Source organism: Callospermophilus lateralis, chromosome 4, assembly GCF_048772815.1.
Source record: "Callospermophilus lateralis isolate mCalLat2 chromosome 4, mCalLat2.hap1, whole genome shotgun sequence".
Classification (NCBI taxonomy): Eukaryota; Metazoa; Chordata; class Mammalia; order Rodentia; family Sciuridae; genus Callospermophilus; species Callospermophilus lateralis.
The window spans coordinates 14,068,693-14,083,284 of record NC_135308.1 but is presented as its reverse complement, the minus strand read 5'-3'; the positions used below and the strand labels follow the sequence as shown (position 1 = coordinate 14,083,284).

At 39.9% G+C, this 14,592-nt stretch overlaps 1 protein-coding gene across 1 annotated transcript in view; it reads left to right on the top strand.

Annotated features, from left to right (window-relative positions):
* The first annotated feature begins 1,908 nt into the window (after positions 1-1,908).
* Positions 1,909-14,592, top strand: part of Xpo7 (exportin 7) — an 83,009-nt gene continuing 70,325 nt past the window's right edge. The window contains exon 1 of the mRNA XM_076853616.1: positions 1,909-2,007. Coding sequence (XP_076709731.1) covers positions 1,990-2,007 — 18 coding nt within the window. The 5' untranslated portion in view covers positions 1,909-1,989. The remainder of the gene's footprint in view (positions 2,008-14,592) is intronic.

Below are 14,592 nucleotides of genomic sequence, written 5' to 3'. Positions count from 1 at the left end.
CCACTGAGGGACTGTAAGTAATGGTGTAAATTATCTGTTATAATTTTAATTCTGCAGCTGTATAAAAATGAATTATCAAGGAGGAAGACAGAAAGTACAAAATCTAGTTATAAATCTAATATCTCAGCTAAGAGAAATGGTGGCTAGGACCAGGGTATTAGCAGTAGAGATAGAGAAGTGGCCAGATTGGGGCATAAATTAGGTAAAGACTCAGCAAGAATTGCAGGTGGATTTGGATATAGGGTACTAATGAGAAAGAAACTAAGATAACTCCTGGGTGCTTATTTTGAGCAATTGGCTGATGGATGGTGGTACCATCTTGATAAAGGGAAGAGAAAGAGAAAAATAACTGTATGGGTGGGGAGCAGTTAGGGGAAAGACACAAATCTGAGCCAGGAAGCTGTAACCTCTCCCCAATCAGTCAAGGAGGGAATCCAAAGATGATCACTGAAATAAGAATTCCAAGAATATACCACCTTAGTGTAACTCAAGGCTAGGAGGCCCCTGACCCTCCACCATCCCTGCTTCTTTACACTCATAGTGCTTAAGGGGGGCGGGGGGCTGGAATACACAAGTATAGAAACCAAGAGATGTTAGGCGCATTGGGCTCCCCAGAAATGAGTCTAAAGCCCTGCCTCACTTATGCCTTCTAAATCTTTTCTGAGTCTCATTGACTGAGCCAATTTTGCATACAGAACCTTTGTTACAAAGGAGTCTGGGTAATGTAGTTTTTACACGTCCTACCTTTGTGAATCATGAAGACACACTAGGACAATCAAGAGTGCCATACCACTATATACGAACATAAAAGGTGTGTAATTTACTACCACCGTCATTTGGATTATACATGGTAGCACCCAGTAAATACACAGCCTTCAAATAACCAACGCTCTGGAAATCTACTTAAGATCGAATGTGGGGGCGAGGGGAGATCTAAAGTAGGGGCATTGAATAGAAACTAGAGTCGAATCCAGTGTTAAAGAAGAACTTGCTTATCTAACACAGGTAACTCATAATGGGAAAAGCAGGAATTGGAATTAGCTGTCCTACCAACCTGAGCCCAGGGGTCCTAATGACCACCAGTAGCACCCCTCCCAGCATCTGACCCCTTTGAGGAGGTAGCCTAGAGTACTGGTTAAGATAGCAATCGGTTTCAGGAGATTAAGACAGTGCCTTCTGTGTGTTTTGATCATCACCACTATTTGGAAGCTATTTCCGTGACTGCTTATGCAAGCAAAAACGACAGAAATGAAAACAAGGAAATCACTTCTAGGTCGCTGGTAAAATCTGATCAGAGGGCAATGGCCCCGAACAGAAAACTAGAAAACTACAAACATAAATCCAACTGCTGAAAACAGTGTATTGGAGAATAATGAACAGTGCAGGTATGTGGGGATGCGTCGGCCCGCGCACCACCGAAGCCCCCCGGGGGGGTTTACAGTAGGTGCGCTGCGGGTTGCTGTTGCTGTTGGCAGTGGTGGTGGCGGTGTCATCCCAGGGGCAAGTCAAGGGGAAAGACACGTGGGCAGAGGGGAATACCCAGGGGGCAGGGGTTCCAGGTGGGGACGACCCCGGCCCCCATCCGGGAGCCCTCACCGCGCACAGAAGCAAAAGGCTGCGCCACCTCCTACGCCAGCGCCCGCCCGCCCGCCGGAACGAGCGCGGCCCCTTTAAAACCCATGTAAACAAAGCTTTGTTCCCCCAGCTCCCCTCCCTCGCGCTCCCCGGGCCCGCTCCTTCTTCCCACCCAGCGTCTCGGGGCCGCTGACGTTGCCCGCGCCTTTACGCCGTCCCAGCCGCGCTGCGCATTCTCCAACCGCGGCCGACCCGCCGGGGCCTGCGCAGCAGAGCGGCGCTACGCCGCGAGCGTAGCGCGACGAGCCCCCAGTGCGCAGGCGCAGCGGCGACGGCGGCGGCGGCGGCAGCGGCCCCGGCCGAGGTGCGCGCTGGGGGGGAGGGGGGGCCGGAGAGGAGCATGAATGGAGCAAAATGGCGGATCATGTGCAGGTGAGAGGAGCCGCGGGGGGAGGGGGCGGCCGCGGAGAGCGGGGAGTGGAGTGGGGGGCGCACGCGGCCCCCGGGGCTCGAGCCGGCTCGGGGCTCGCCAGGCCGCGCTGCCGCCACTCGGGGCTGCCGAGCCGCCGCCCGTCCCGCAGCTTCGGGGCCTTTCCCGCCTCCCGGGCCGGGGGCCTCCTCCATCCCCTCCCACCCGGTCCCACGCCTCGCGCTAGGCGCTGGAGGGGCAGGATCGGTGCCCGGCGCGCACAGCCCCGGCGCCGGGCGGCCGCTGCCTCCCAGCCGGCCAGAGGCCTCCGCGGAGTCCTCAGGGTCCCCCAGCGGGGAGGGGAGGGCGACCCCTTGCTGGATGTCCTGAGGGGGGCTGCCCCGTCACGCCGCCGTCACGCCGCGATAACAAAAAAGGATCCTCACTCCGGTGACCCTCGCTCCGCTGAGTCTTTCCCGCCGCCTTCCTCCTCACGGCCTCGAATGCGATAGACCCCCATCCGGCCTCCTGCCCCCTCCCCGGATGCACCCTCCGCTCCCTCACTCCGGATCGCACGTCCCAGAGGGCCGAGCTCCCGGTCCTCCAAAATGGGAGCTCAGGCCTCGGCCCGCCTCCCCTCGCGTCCCCCTGTCCACAGTGAAGGAGTTGAGCGCCCACACCTCCTATGTGAAACGCGGGGTGGAGGGGGGTGTGTCTGAAACGAGAGCTGCAGGGTTGGGTGCAGACGGTGTTCGCGAGGGTCTTGATCCGGCCCCGGAGCGGCCCCACGCGTGCTTCTGGGCCAGGCCACTTTTCCTCAAAGACACAACACAGGCCCGAAAAAAGGACAGCCCACACAAAACCCAGTAGTAGCTGGAGGAGCGCAGTGTATTTCTGGCAAACTAGGTAAAGTTTTTCCTCTCTGTGCCTTAGATCTGATATTTTTATGACAGTTATTGATGCAAATCCATTGGGAACCTTCGGATTTTCTAAACCAATCCCACAGGTTTTGAGTTGTAGGAAGTAAAGATTACAGAGCAATGTCGCCTTTATTTTGCATACTCTGTGGTATCATTCCTCAAATAAAAAGAATGATCTTATTCCTGGTATATCTACAAAAGCGTCAGTGGCATGACTTCATTTCTTCGGAAGAGAAGAGACTAAATAAAAGACTCATTTTGCAGGCGAGGATGTAGAGCAGATCTTTGGAATGAGAGGGACAAGTTACCAGGTCAGGATTATATCAAGAAACAACCACAAATGAAGACCACAAGATTTGTGTTTTGAAGCCAGCATCATGGCCAGCACCAGCGAAAATAGCGATAAAATTTGTACAAAATGATAATAATAATAGTAGTATGGTACCTTGAGTTTTATTGCAGCTACTGCTAAGCATGAAGCAGTTTATGTGATTTAAAAAAAAAAAAAATCCTTGCATTTTAAACAAGTAAGTAGGCAGAAATTACTTCTGGCACTTAAAGGAACAGACTCAATGCACAGGACTGATGCGAAATTTGCTTACAGTAAAGAGCACTTTGGGTCCAGTGGTCTTTTATATACTAGGGGCTAAAAAATTAGTGTCCATGAACTCATTCCAGAGCATGATTTGAATAGATAGTCTTGTTAAAGGATGCTTTGGCCTGCAGAGGAAGAAGCGGATACTTTTATAGATATACGTCTGTCTTGTTTACTATCTCTCCCACATTTCTGGAGCAAAACAGTTGTCATTCCTAATTGTTAGAAAGTCAAGATGTATCAAAGCAATTTTCATAGCATTTTTTGCTCAAAGGAGGGTTTGTAGTTTTTAGTAAGGAGTTGTTTTTCTCTAATCCACCAAAAAATAAATCTACCAAAATAAGAATTAGCTTTCAAAACACGGAAGCATGCTGTCAGTGATTTGTTTTTATTCTTCATTTACTTTTAAGAACTTTTAAGAACTCAGTTGAGTGGTAAGTGGTGTCTATGCCAATGGGATAAGTTTGTGATTTTTTTCTTTCTGGAGAGAGTAAGGTATGTGGCTTTTCTTTGTTAGACCACCAGGTTAGTATTGGGCACTCACAGACTTTAAAGTGGTGTTTTATTATAACAGGAAACCTTTCCATGAGAAAAGATACACTCTCCTTTCAGTGAATTTAGTAAATAAAAACCAGTCTGCAGTGCATTGAAGAGGGAATGCTTTCCTCAAAATGCTGTTTGAGCATGAAGTTTAATAAAGAAGTTTATTACAGTTTATTAATCTTAAGATGAAGATTATTTGAAAGCTCCACATGTAGAACTAAATAGTTGAGTCATTATATATCTAGTACTTTTCTGAACCACCAGGGTGAGCCATTTTTTTTTTAACTCCATGCTAAGCATTTTATGATTGTCAAGTCCTCTCAGTCTGAAGTCTTAGATATCTCTCCTCTAAGGTTGTGTTTTATGAAAGATTTTAAGTGCTGTAAAACGTTAGTAATGGAAAATTATAATATTTAGTTTGTCTTTTAGCTCTGCTGCTGTCATAGTCAAGTGTCTTTAGGATAGTACCCTGAAGCAGCTCTTTGATATAATGGTTTTCTTATCCTTGGTCTTAAATGAACTTATTTACTTACCTCATTGGCTGTGGTTACAAGCATTGCCTAGGGGAAAAATCAGACTCATTCGGATGTAATTATCTTTGGTTACCCCTCATTCCATTTTCTAAAAAATATTTAAAGATAATGAAAATAATGAGGATTTACTGTCTTCCTTTGCTTACTGGTTATTACAGAGATGACAACAGAGTAAAGGGGAAATGACAAAGATTAAGAAGAAGGATCATGTATTAATGGTATTAGTTGATGTTCAGAACCTTGACAGGAAGAATATATATTAAATATGTTAATATGTAAATATATTATACAATATAAATAATAGCATGAATAATTCTGGGTTCTTGATGGATGTATTATATTATTATGCTGAGCCTTACACAGAGTCTTAATTTACTGGGCTCTTCATTATAACTTTGTAATAACAAAAAATTGTTTTCAAAGTATTCGTAATTTGTTTTAAACTTCAGGTGTAGTAATTAAATATTGACTGTCAGTGTAACTCTAGGGAGCTATGAAAAATCATTATAAGTGATAGGTTAAAATTTAACATAGTGAAAATTTTTAGCCATATTATAGAAAAAGTGACAGTTGTCATTTCTGTATTTAAAAAACTTGCAAGAAAACAATGGGTAGTCGTTTTGAGAAGGGAGTCCTGTACAACTTTTGAGAGTTTTAAATGGAAGAAAGAAAGAAAAGAAAAAAACAAATAGTAACTTTTGTAACTTTTTTCAGCAAACTAAAACAATGTGGGAATGTTTAATTGTGTGCAAGGCCCTTTGCTCTGCAGGGGATGGAGGATAAGGAAGGCCCTGGAGCCAGAAGCTAAGGTGTCAGGTTCTGATGCTCTTTGGACAGGCATCAGAAGCACAAATGGAGGTACAGGAATGATACAGGGATAGCTCCATCCCCCTACCCAGCCCTACCCCATCTATCTCTTTTGTGGATTTTTTTCACAAATAATATGCCCATATTTTATTTTTTGAGACTGGGTCTTGCTATGTTGTCCAGACAGACCATCTCAAACTCCTAGGCTCAAGCTGTCCTCCTGCCACAGCCTCCTGAAGTCTCGGATTACAGGTGCTTGCCATCATGCTGGGCTAATATATCTATAGAGTATTTATGTAACTTATAACTCTTTGACTTCTTATTTCCTTTTGTGAGAACACTCGGAAAAATTAAAGGATGTATGCATATGTGTGTACCATTCAAATAAATACTTATTCAGTAAAACACAACATATTTTACTGTGGTGAAATAATCTCCAATTTAGATGGAGGTAATAGAAAGAAGCATTGAAGATTTCTGTCCTGGGTCTTACAGAAAAATTAGCTTCCATTTGATGCAGAAACTTATGTTCATATCACCAGCTGTATTTCTTCCTTCTTGGTTGAATTTTGAAAGCAATATTGTACCATAGCTCTTCAAGGAGGGAAAATTGCCAATTTAAACCAGTAAGCTAATGTCTCTCTGTAGGTACAGCTACTGAGGCTACTCTTCACTTCAATATGTGTAAGGAAAATAGTGTTTTGAAATTCTTTTTTTGTTTGTTTTTGAAACATCTAACATTATCTCCCAGATTTACTCATGGTCAGAAATCTGGGAGTGGCTTAACTAGATGGTTCTGGTTGGGGTCTCATTTACAGTCTAGCTGTAGGCTGCAGTCAGTTTCAAGGTCTGACTGGGATTGGAGCTTCTGCTTTCAAGTGCCTGTGCTGCTCTGGGTCTCAGTTACTTGCAGGCTTGGTTAGACTGAGGGCCTGGGTTCATTTCTGGCTGTTGTCTGGGGCTTCAGTTCTTCACCACATGGGCTTCTCCTAGTGCATCATTTCTGAGGATTTCTAATGATGTCTCCTCTGTGTAAGTGACTCATCTATGTTATTTTTTAACTTCTTTTTGAAATACGGTATACCTAGAGACAGATACAAAAAAAAAAGTATTCTGTCTGATGAATTTTTACAAAGTGAACATTCTTTTATAACTAGCTCCCTGATCAAATCAATATTGTCAGTGCCCCAAAAGTCCACCTGATGCCCTCTCAACAACTACTCATACCTTGCCCCCTGCATACTTCAGGGTAACTACTATCCTGTCATTTGGTTTTTTATGCTTTTACAACTCATGCTGAGTAACTTGAGAATTTTAACTTCAAAGCCAGTGGGATAAACAGTAGTTATTCAGCTTTGGGGGATTTCTTTTATTTATTTTTGAGAACATGATGGAAGCTATATTACTACTCTCTAGAAGAGGGTTGGAAGAAAATTTGTTAGCAAATTCAGATCATTTGCAAAACTTAGAACTAGAATTCTAAAGACACATTCCTTTTTAGATGAAAATGTTCACATTTCATCAGAAAGCTGGTTTACCAGTGTTTCTTTCATGACCTCTTTTTTTTTTTTTTTAAAGATAGAGGTGGGGGAGAGAGAATTTTGATTTTTTTTTTTTTTTTTTTTTTTTTTTTAGTTTTCGGCGGACACAACATCTTTTGTTTGTATGTGGTGCTGAGGATCGAACCCGGGCCACACGCATGCCAGGCGAGCGCGCTACCGCTTGAACCACATCCCCAGCCCTCTTTCATGACCTCTTTGAAAGGCTGGTTCATGATTATAATATGTGTTCCTGGACAGTTATACGCAAAATGAATTTTTAAACACTGAATTATAGTCTTAAGGATAATCAGTACCAATGACCTTAAAACATCTACCAATGTCCAGTTATTGATTTGTGGACTCACAGAAGGAAGTACAAGATGTGATATCCTACTTTTAGGGCCTTAATACTTGAATTGGGAAGATGATAACAAGCCTGGGTTATTGAGTTGTGAGTTTGTAATGAGATGATGATTTTGTCAACAAGTCCTGAGTGAAGGATTATTACTACCCATTACCACTTTTCTCCATTCCAGTACATTCAAGGAATACAGTTTACTCACAATTACAGTGACTCACTAGCAGGGAGTTCTCAGTGGCATGATTATAGTTCCCAAGGGGCATATCAAAGTCCTGAGGGAGGGGGAAGAATTTTAAGAAACTAGTCTTAAGTGTTTCTAATGTTTGCATACTTGGCTCTTTACCACTTCACACATGTGTGCATGTGCCCGCACTCTTACTACCATACAATGGAAAGGATGTGTTTGAGAGAAGGCGAATTGAAAACTTCACGCTAGCATTAATTGGACTTTTAACTGCTTGCCACTTTACATGATCTCATTTAATCCTCACAGCCACTGTACAAGATAGGCATTGTGAAGATAATAGCAATGAAATTTTCCTTGAAAGAGATTAATTAATTAAAAGACCTGGTATCCCTAGAAAATTGAAGAACCATTGGAAGATTTAGATGGTAATTGTGGTGGTAGTTATTGTAAAATTTAACGAAATTTAACCTTAGTTGGAGGTGGTATTTGCCCTTTCCATAAAAAGTTTGCAGAGCCTTGGTGCATTTTCTTAGGAGAAAAGTTCTAAAATCTGTTGCCTGACTTTGAGAGCAAGGATGGCACCAACCAGAGTATGTTTCTAACTAAAGTCTAGTTTGGCAGAACCACATCAGACTCAGAAATTATTTGATATGTTTTATCGACTGTGGCACTCTGGAATCTCTTCTACATTGTCCAAAATGGTAACCACTAGTCACATATCACTATCTAAATTAAAAATTAGGCTGGGGTTTTGGCTCAGTGGTAAAACGCTCACCTAGCCTGTGTGAGGCACTGCCATCAGTCCTTAGCACCATATAAAAAAAATAAAATAAAGGTTATTGTGTCCACCTACAACTAAAAAAAATTTTTTTAATTAATTTATTCAATGTTGCCACATTTCACATAGCACATGTGACTGGTGGCATAGTGCAGATGTAAAATATTTCCATTTTCATGGAAATTTCTGCTGGACAGTAGTACTCTAGAATAAGAACTTGCTAGTGAACCAAAGAGAAGCAGAAGTGACACATAGAATTGTTTTGATATTGCCAATAAAAATAAGCTCAATCTTCATCCTCCCATATGTGTATGAATGCAAATGGATATATTAAATGATTTAAGATTACTTACTGTTTGTGCTATAAGCCTATGATATGTTCTGTTCTCTTGACCAAAGTTGAGGAGAAGCAGTGTAATCATAAAAAAACAAAAAGAAGGAAGAAAGAAAAATCATATTTTTCATGATAGGCAATAGTGGGGGCAGGTATTTGTTTGATTTTTTTTTGTTTAGGGGGTTTATTTGTTTCTACAGTATTGCAGATTGAACCAATGGGTGTTCTACCACTGAGCTACATCCCCAACCCATTTTATTTTTTATTTTGAGACATGGTCTCACGAAGTGTTCAGGCTGGCCTCACACTTGTGTTTCTCCTGCTTCAGCCTCCTGAGTCACAGATTACAAGGGTCTAGCACCATGCCCAGCTGGAAATAGTGTTTTAAGGACTTGGGGAAGGGGTTTTAATATATTCTTTCCCAAAGCAGTTTGCAAAAATAAACGTTCTAAAATTCTGATGTATTTGTAATCAGTTTGTAAGTAAGTTGAAGAATATAGAAGATATTAAACTATAAATCACTGATTCAAGATGCTAAGTCCTGGTATACTAGAAATTTTGGATCCCTTCAGTTTCTAATTTTAAAATATCCTAAGTTTTTCATAGTAATAAATAGCTATAGTTTTGGAAATAATCCAGAAATATTCTGAGTTAAAGTGGTAAAGATGGCTGGTTTTGAGATTGAATTTATTGTACAGCACTTTTTTAAATTAATTGGTACATGTGGTTTTACATAATAGTAGGATTCAATGTGGCATAGTCGTACGTGCACGTAGCATAATTTGTTCAATTTCATTTTCCACTTCCTCCCCAAATCCCCTTCTTTAACTCTACTGGTCTCCCTTCTGTTTTCACAAAGCCAGTATTTTTATTTTTCTCTCTAGTTTCCATATATGAGAGAACTTGTAATCCTTGACTTTCTGAGCCTCATTTACTTTGCCCAACAAGATGCTCTGCAGTTTCATTTGTTTTCCTGCATATGACATGATTTTGTTCTTTATGGCTGAATAAAATTCTATTTATATATTTATCACATTTTCTTTTTTATTCATTTGTTGGTGAATATCTAGACTGGTTCCATAACTTGGCTATTGTGAGTTGTGTTGCACGGATTTCTATAGTACAATGACTTTATTTTTTTATTTTTATTTTTTTTAGTTACAACAGTATCTTTATTTTTATGTGGTGCTGAAGATAGAACCCAGTGCCTCATGAATGGTAGGTGAGCGCACTACCTCTGAGCCACAACTCCAGCCCCATGACTTTAATTCTTTAGGGTAGATACCAAGGAGTGGTATAGCTGAGTCTTATGGCAGTCCCATCTGTAGTCTTTTGAGGAACCTCCGTTTACTGATTTCCTTAGTGTTTGTATTAATTAATAGTCCCCAAAGTGTATAAACAGTATTCCTTTTTCCCCACATTCTCATCAGCATTTCTTGTTTTGTTGTTGTTGTTGCAGTACTGGGGATTGAACCCAGAAGCATTTTATCTCTAAGCTATATCCCCAGTCCTTTTTGTTTCGAGGCAGTCTCAGTTGCCTCAGGCTCAAACTTGTGATCCTCTTGCCTCAGCCTCCTGTGTCTGGGATTACAGGCCGGAACCACTGGGTCTGGCTGCTGTTTGTATTCTTGATGATTGCCATTCTAAGTGAGTCAGGTGAAATCTCAATGTAGTTTTGATTTGTATTTTTCTAATTGCTAAAGATGTTGAACATTTTTTCATATATACGTTTGCCATTTAAATTAATTATTTTGAAAAATGTATTTAGTTCATTTCCCCATTAATTGATTGGGTTATTTTGTTTTTTCCATGTTAAATTTTTGAATTTTTTTGTATATTCTGGATATTAACCCTCTATTGGAAGAATAGCTGGCAAAGATTTTCTCCTATTCAATAAGTTCACTCTTGATACTCTTGTTTCCTTTATCATGCAGAAGCTTTTTTTTATATTTGCTGTCATCTCATTCCAAACTTTAGGAAATCATTGCCTTCATTTCTATGTTGCAGCGATGCCTCTGTATTTTCTTCTGGCAGTTGCAAAGTTTCTGGTGTAACTTCTAGGTCTTTGGTCCACTTTGGGTTGACTTGTGCAGCATGAGAGATAGGGATCTAGTTTTATTTTTCTACATGTGGATATCCAGTTTTCCCAGCACTGTGTGTTAAAAAGCCTATCTTTTCTCCAACCTTTGTTTTTGGCGCTTTGTCAGAGATGAGATGACTGTATTAAGATTACATTTAAAAGTGTTTCTTTGCTGAAAAATCTCTATGATTCTATTTGTTATGGGTAGGCATAACTAATTCTAAATAGTGACATGGAGGTTAATAAAGACATTATTAAATAGCTATTCACCTTTGGCAAAAATATTATGTATTATTTTGTTGACATAAATAGAGATGTTTAGCAAGTTTTGGGTGATTCACTGTTTAATGTCAATATCTTCCTAATCCTTCCTAGAAATATTTTGCTAAATTAGAAATATAAATGCACCAGCTGACAACTGAAAGATATGGGTGTTCTAATTGATGTTCTGCGTGTAAGTATAAGGAAATGATGCGTATTTTTGAAGTTTCCAAAAATGTTCTTTAAACAGCCTCTTCATTTCTAGTTTCAAAGATACCTTATATTACATTCTCCAACTTATTAATGTCTCTCATATGTACCCTTAATGTGTCTCACCTATTTGCTATGTAACGGAATGGCATTGTTACAATAGTATTATTATCTTGGTGATTTGGTGAGATAGAAGGAATGATAATTAAGTATGTACATCAGTAAAGTTCCTTCATTTGTCTGGTATTTTTTATCATGTACTACATTCAGATTGCTAGGCAGTGCATATATAAATGTGAATGAGGTATAGCATCTATGCTTGAGGACCTTAGTAGCCAGATATATATGCCAGTAAGGGTTACCAGGTGATTATCAGTAATGTGACACCTCTATGCATAGAACATAATGAGCCACAAGTGTCAGTCCTCCCTCAGAGAGCCAGGAAGGTCTTTTTTCCTTTTGTTTGTTGGGGTTTTTTTGTTTGTTTGTTTGTTTTTGTTTTTGCATTATTGGGGTTGGAATCCAAGGGTGCTACATCACGAAGCTACTTCCCTGACTCTCTTTATTTTTTATTTTGAGAAGTCTCAGTAAGTTGCCCGGGATGGCCTTGAATTTGAGATCATCCTGCCTTAGCCTCATGAGTGGCAAGTATTATAGGCACATGCCACTCTGCCCAGCAGGAAGGTCTTAAAGTGGTAGATAATTAAGCCAGATCTAAAAAGACTTAGTATTCTCCAAATTATTTAGACCACACCAGGCAGAGAGAGTGCCATAAGTAAAGCTGTATGTTCACAGGACATTCTAGGAAAAGGAAGTAAATATGGCTTCTCTATAGGAAATAACGAGGAGTAAGATGAGAAATGAGAATGTGATGATAGGAAGGACCAGAACACCAAGAACCTATATTGAAAGACAGAATGATTACTGTGGCAGTGGTAGAGAAAATTGATTGGACGTAGACAAAATAGGATATGAAGCAGTAGTCTGTACTAGCAGTAATCAGGTTAGAAGTAAGGCAGTAACTGTGAGGATGGAAAACAGAATATTGATGTTAAGGAGGTTACACTAGTTGGGACCTGGTTGACAGCTGAATGTGTTAAGTAAGAAGGCAGACTCCCACATTTCTGGGCAGCCAAGTGGAGACTGAATAAAGAAGACATTGAGAAAGAGTAAGATCAGTCTTGAATATACAGAGTTTGAGGTGCTCACATACATTTAAGTGGAGATAGCCAATAAACGATTGTTTTTCTGAAACCGACTTGGGTTAGAACACATTTTTTTTTTTTTTTTGTAGTGAGGTTCCATTTCAGTGACCTTGAGATGTTATAAATATGTAAAACGTCACCTCCTTACAACATGTACCCATCTTATTTCTGATATCCTATGGCAACTGGACGACCTAAGTAAAACCCTGAAAGTTTGTTCTAGATTCAGTTACCATTGGCAAGCATAAAATGCTTGTGGCAATCAGCAATGAAACTGCAAGAATTTAATTTATTGGCATGCATTTAATGCAAAAAAGAGGAGGTCATATTTTTACAAATTTGAATTGGCTGGTAGAACCACCAGTATCTCTTAAAGGTTTCTCTATTAAGGCTCAGCGGTAGAGCACTCACTTAGCATGTACGAAACCCTGGGTTCAATCCTCAGCACCACATAAAAATGAGTAAATTAAATAAAGGTGTTGTGTCCAACTACAAATAAAAAATAAACATTTTTTAAAAAGGAGTGATTCTACTTTATCTGCCCTTGATCCATCTTGTGTCTCTGTCCTATTTTTTAACTTTTGGAAAAGCAGATTCCTTTTTCTATATCACGCATCATCTGTTTATCCCCCATTAATTACTGTTTTAGGGGTACCCAGAAAAGAATTTTTTTTTTCTTGCAGTGCCGAGAGTTGAACCTGGGGTGATTTGCCACTGCACTACATTTCCAGCCCTTTTTATGTTTTAATTTGAGACAGAGTATCCCTAAGTTGCCAAGACTGGCCTCCAACTTGCAATCCTCCTGCCTCAGCCTTCTGAGTCCCTGGGATTACAGGCATGCTCAAAGACTTCTTTTTAAAAATCTTCTGTTAAAATGTTCTTCTAAGGGCTGGGGTTGTACCTCAGTGGTAGAGTGCTTGTCTGGCGTGGGTGAGGCACTGGGTTCAATCCTCAGCACCACATAAAAACACATACACACATAAATAAATAAATAATAAAGGTTAAATTCTCTCAGAAAAAAATTAAGAGGTTCTTCTAGTGAAGTTTGTCTGCTCTTCCTTATTTGCTGACTTGAATTCCTGGAAAGCATTTTTCATAGCTCATACAGTAGTATAAACTTAAAAACCATATTGATATTTTACATAACTGTTAAGGGAAAAATGATTTAGAATTTCAGAGAATGAGAAAACCATCAGTGTGGGGGGCATGTATGCCAAAGTCTCTTTAAGAAACATTTACTTAAATACTTTTTTTTTTTTTTTGGTCAGGAATAAATATGGCATTATGAAGTTTTTTGCTTCTCTAAAACAGAGTTCAAAATTCCAAGATTAAGTACTTATGATTGTTTTTGTATTTTTTCCTTTAATGTTCTGGTTTGAATTTAATACTGTGCTTTCTTGTTGAGCTTTCTAAAAGAGTACATATGATGTTGGGGGTTTTCTCATGGGAAAAGAGATAAGGGAAGCTGAAAAGCTTTCTTTTGGATTTTTATGCCAGTAAAAACATTGTCCTCTTCCTTTATGCCTGTACCTTTTATCTCCTCTTTCATCCTTTCTAACTTCTAAATGTTTATATTAGTGGTTAGAATGCTAAGTCAATAGGCCAGGGGAGATGCTGAGTCTTAATATACTAGCAGCCAGCTAGTCTCAGGAACGATAGGTGTGGTTGTTCGTTATTTGTATCTGTGACATACAGGTATAAAGAAATAACATCCAAAATGGCATTCAAGGAGAATAGATTAAAATGTACATTGACCTCTGTTAGAGAATAAAAAATATGTTTATAGGATAAGAAAGTATTAAATTGGCAGGTGGTATACTGTAGTACTTTACTGCCACGGTTGTAAGCACACACCACGTCATCAGGTTTTAGAAGACAACTGAAATTTCCTTCTTTTTGCTTGACTTTACAGTGTTATTGTTTTTTAAATTGCAGCACATCCTCTATTTAATAGAGGATGTGCTGCAATTTAAAAATTTTTCTACTTTGAAGCCCTATAAATCATTAGTTCTCCAATCACACGTACAAGTTTGTTTAACATTGGAATATTGCCCTGACCCATATTTCTAAACAGACTATTCTGATTATTTACAACAGTAGCTTGTTTCATGTTAAATATTGTATTTTTATGTGGGTGTATTAAGAAAGCATTTTTAAGCCCGTTAGCATTTCTCTACCAAATCTGTTTTGTTTACCCACAGCTTAATATTTGGAATGGTTCATTTATTTTTTTTAATTAATTTATTTATTTTG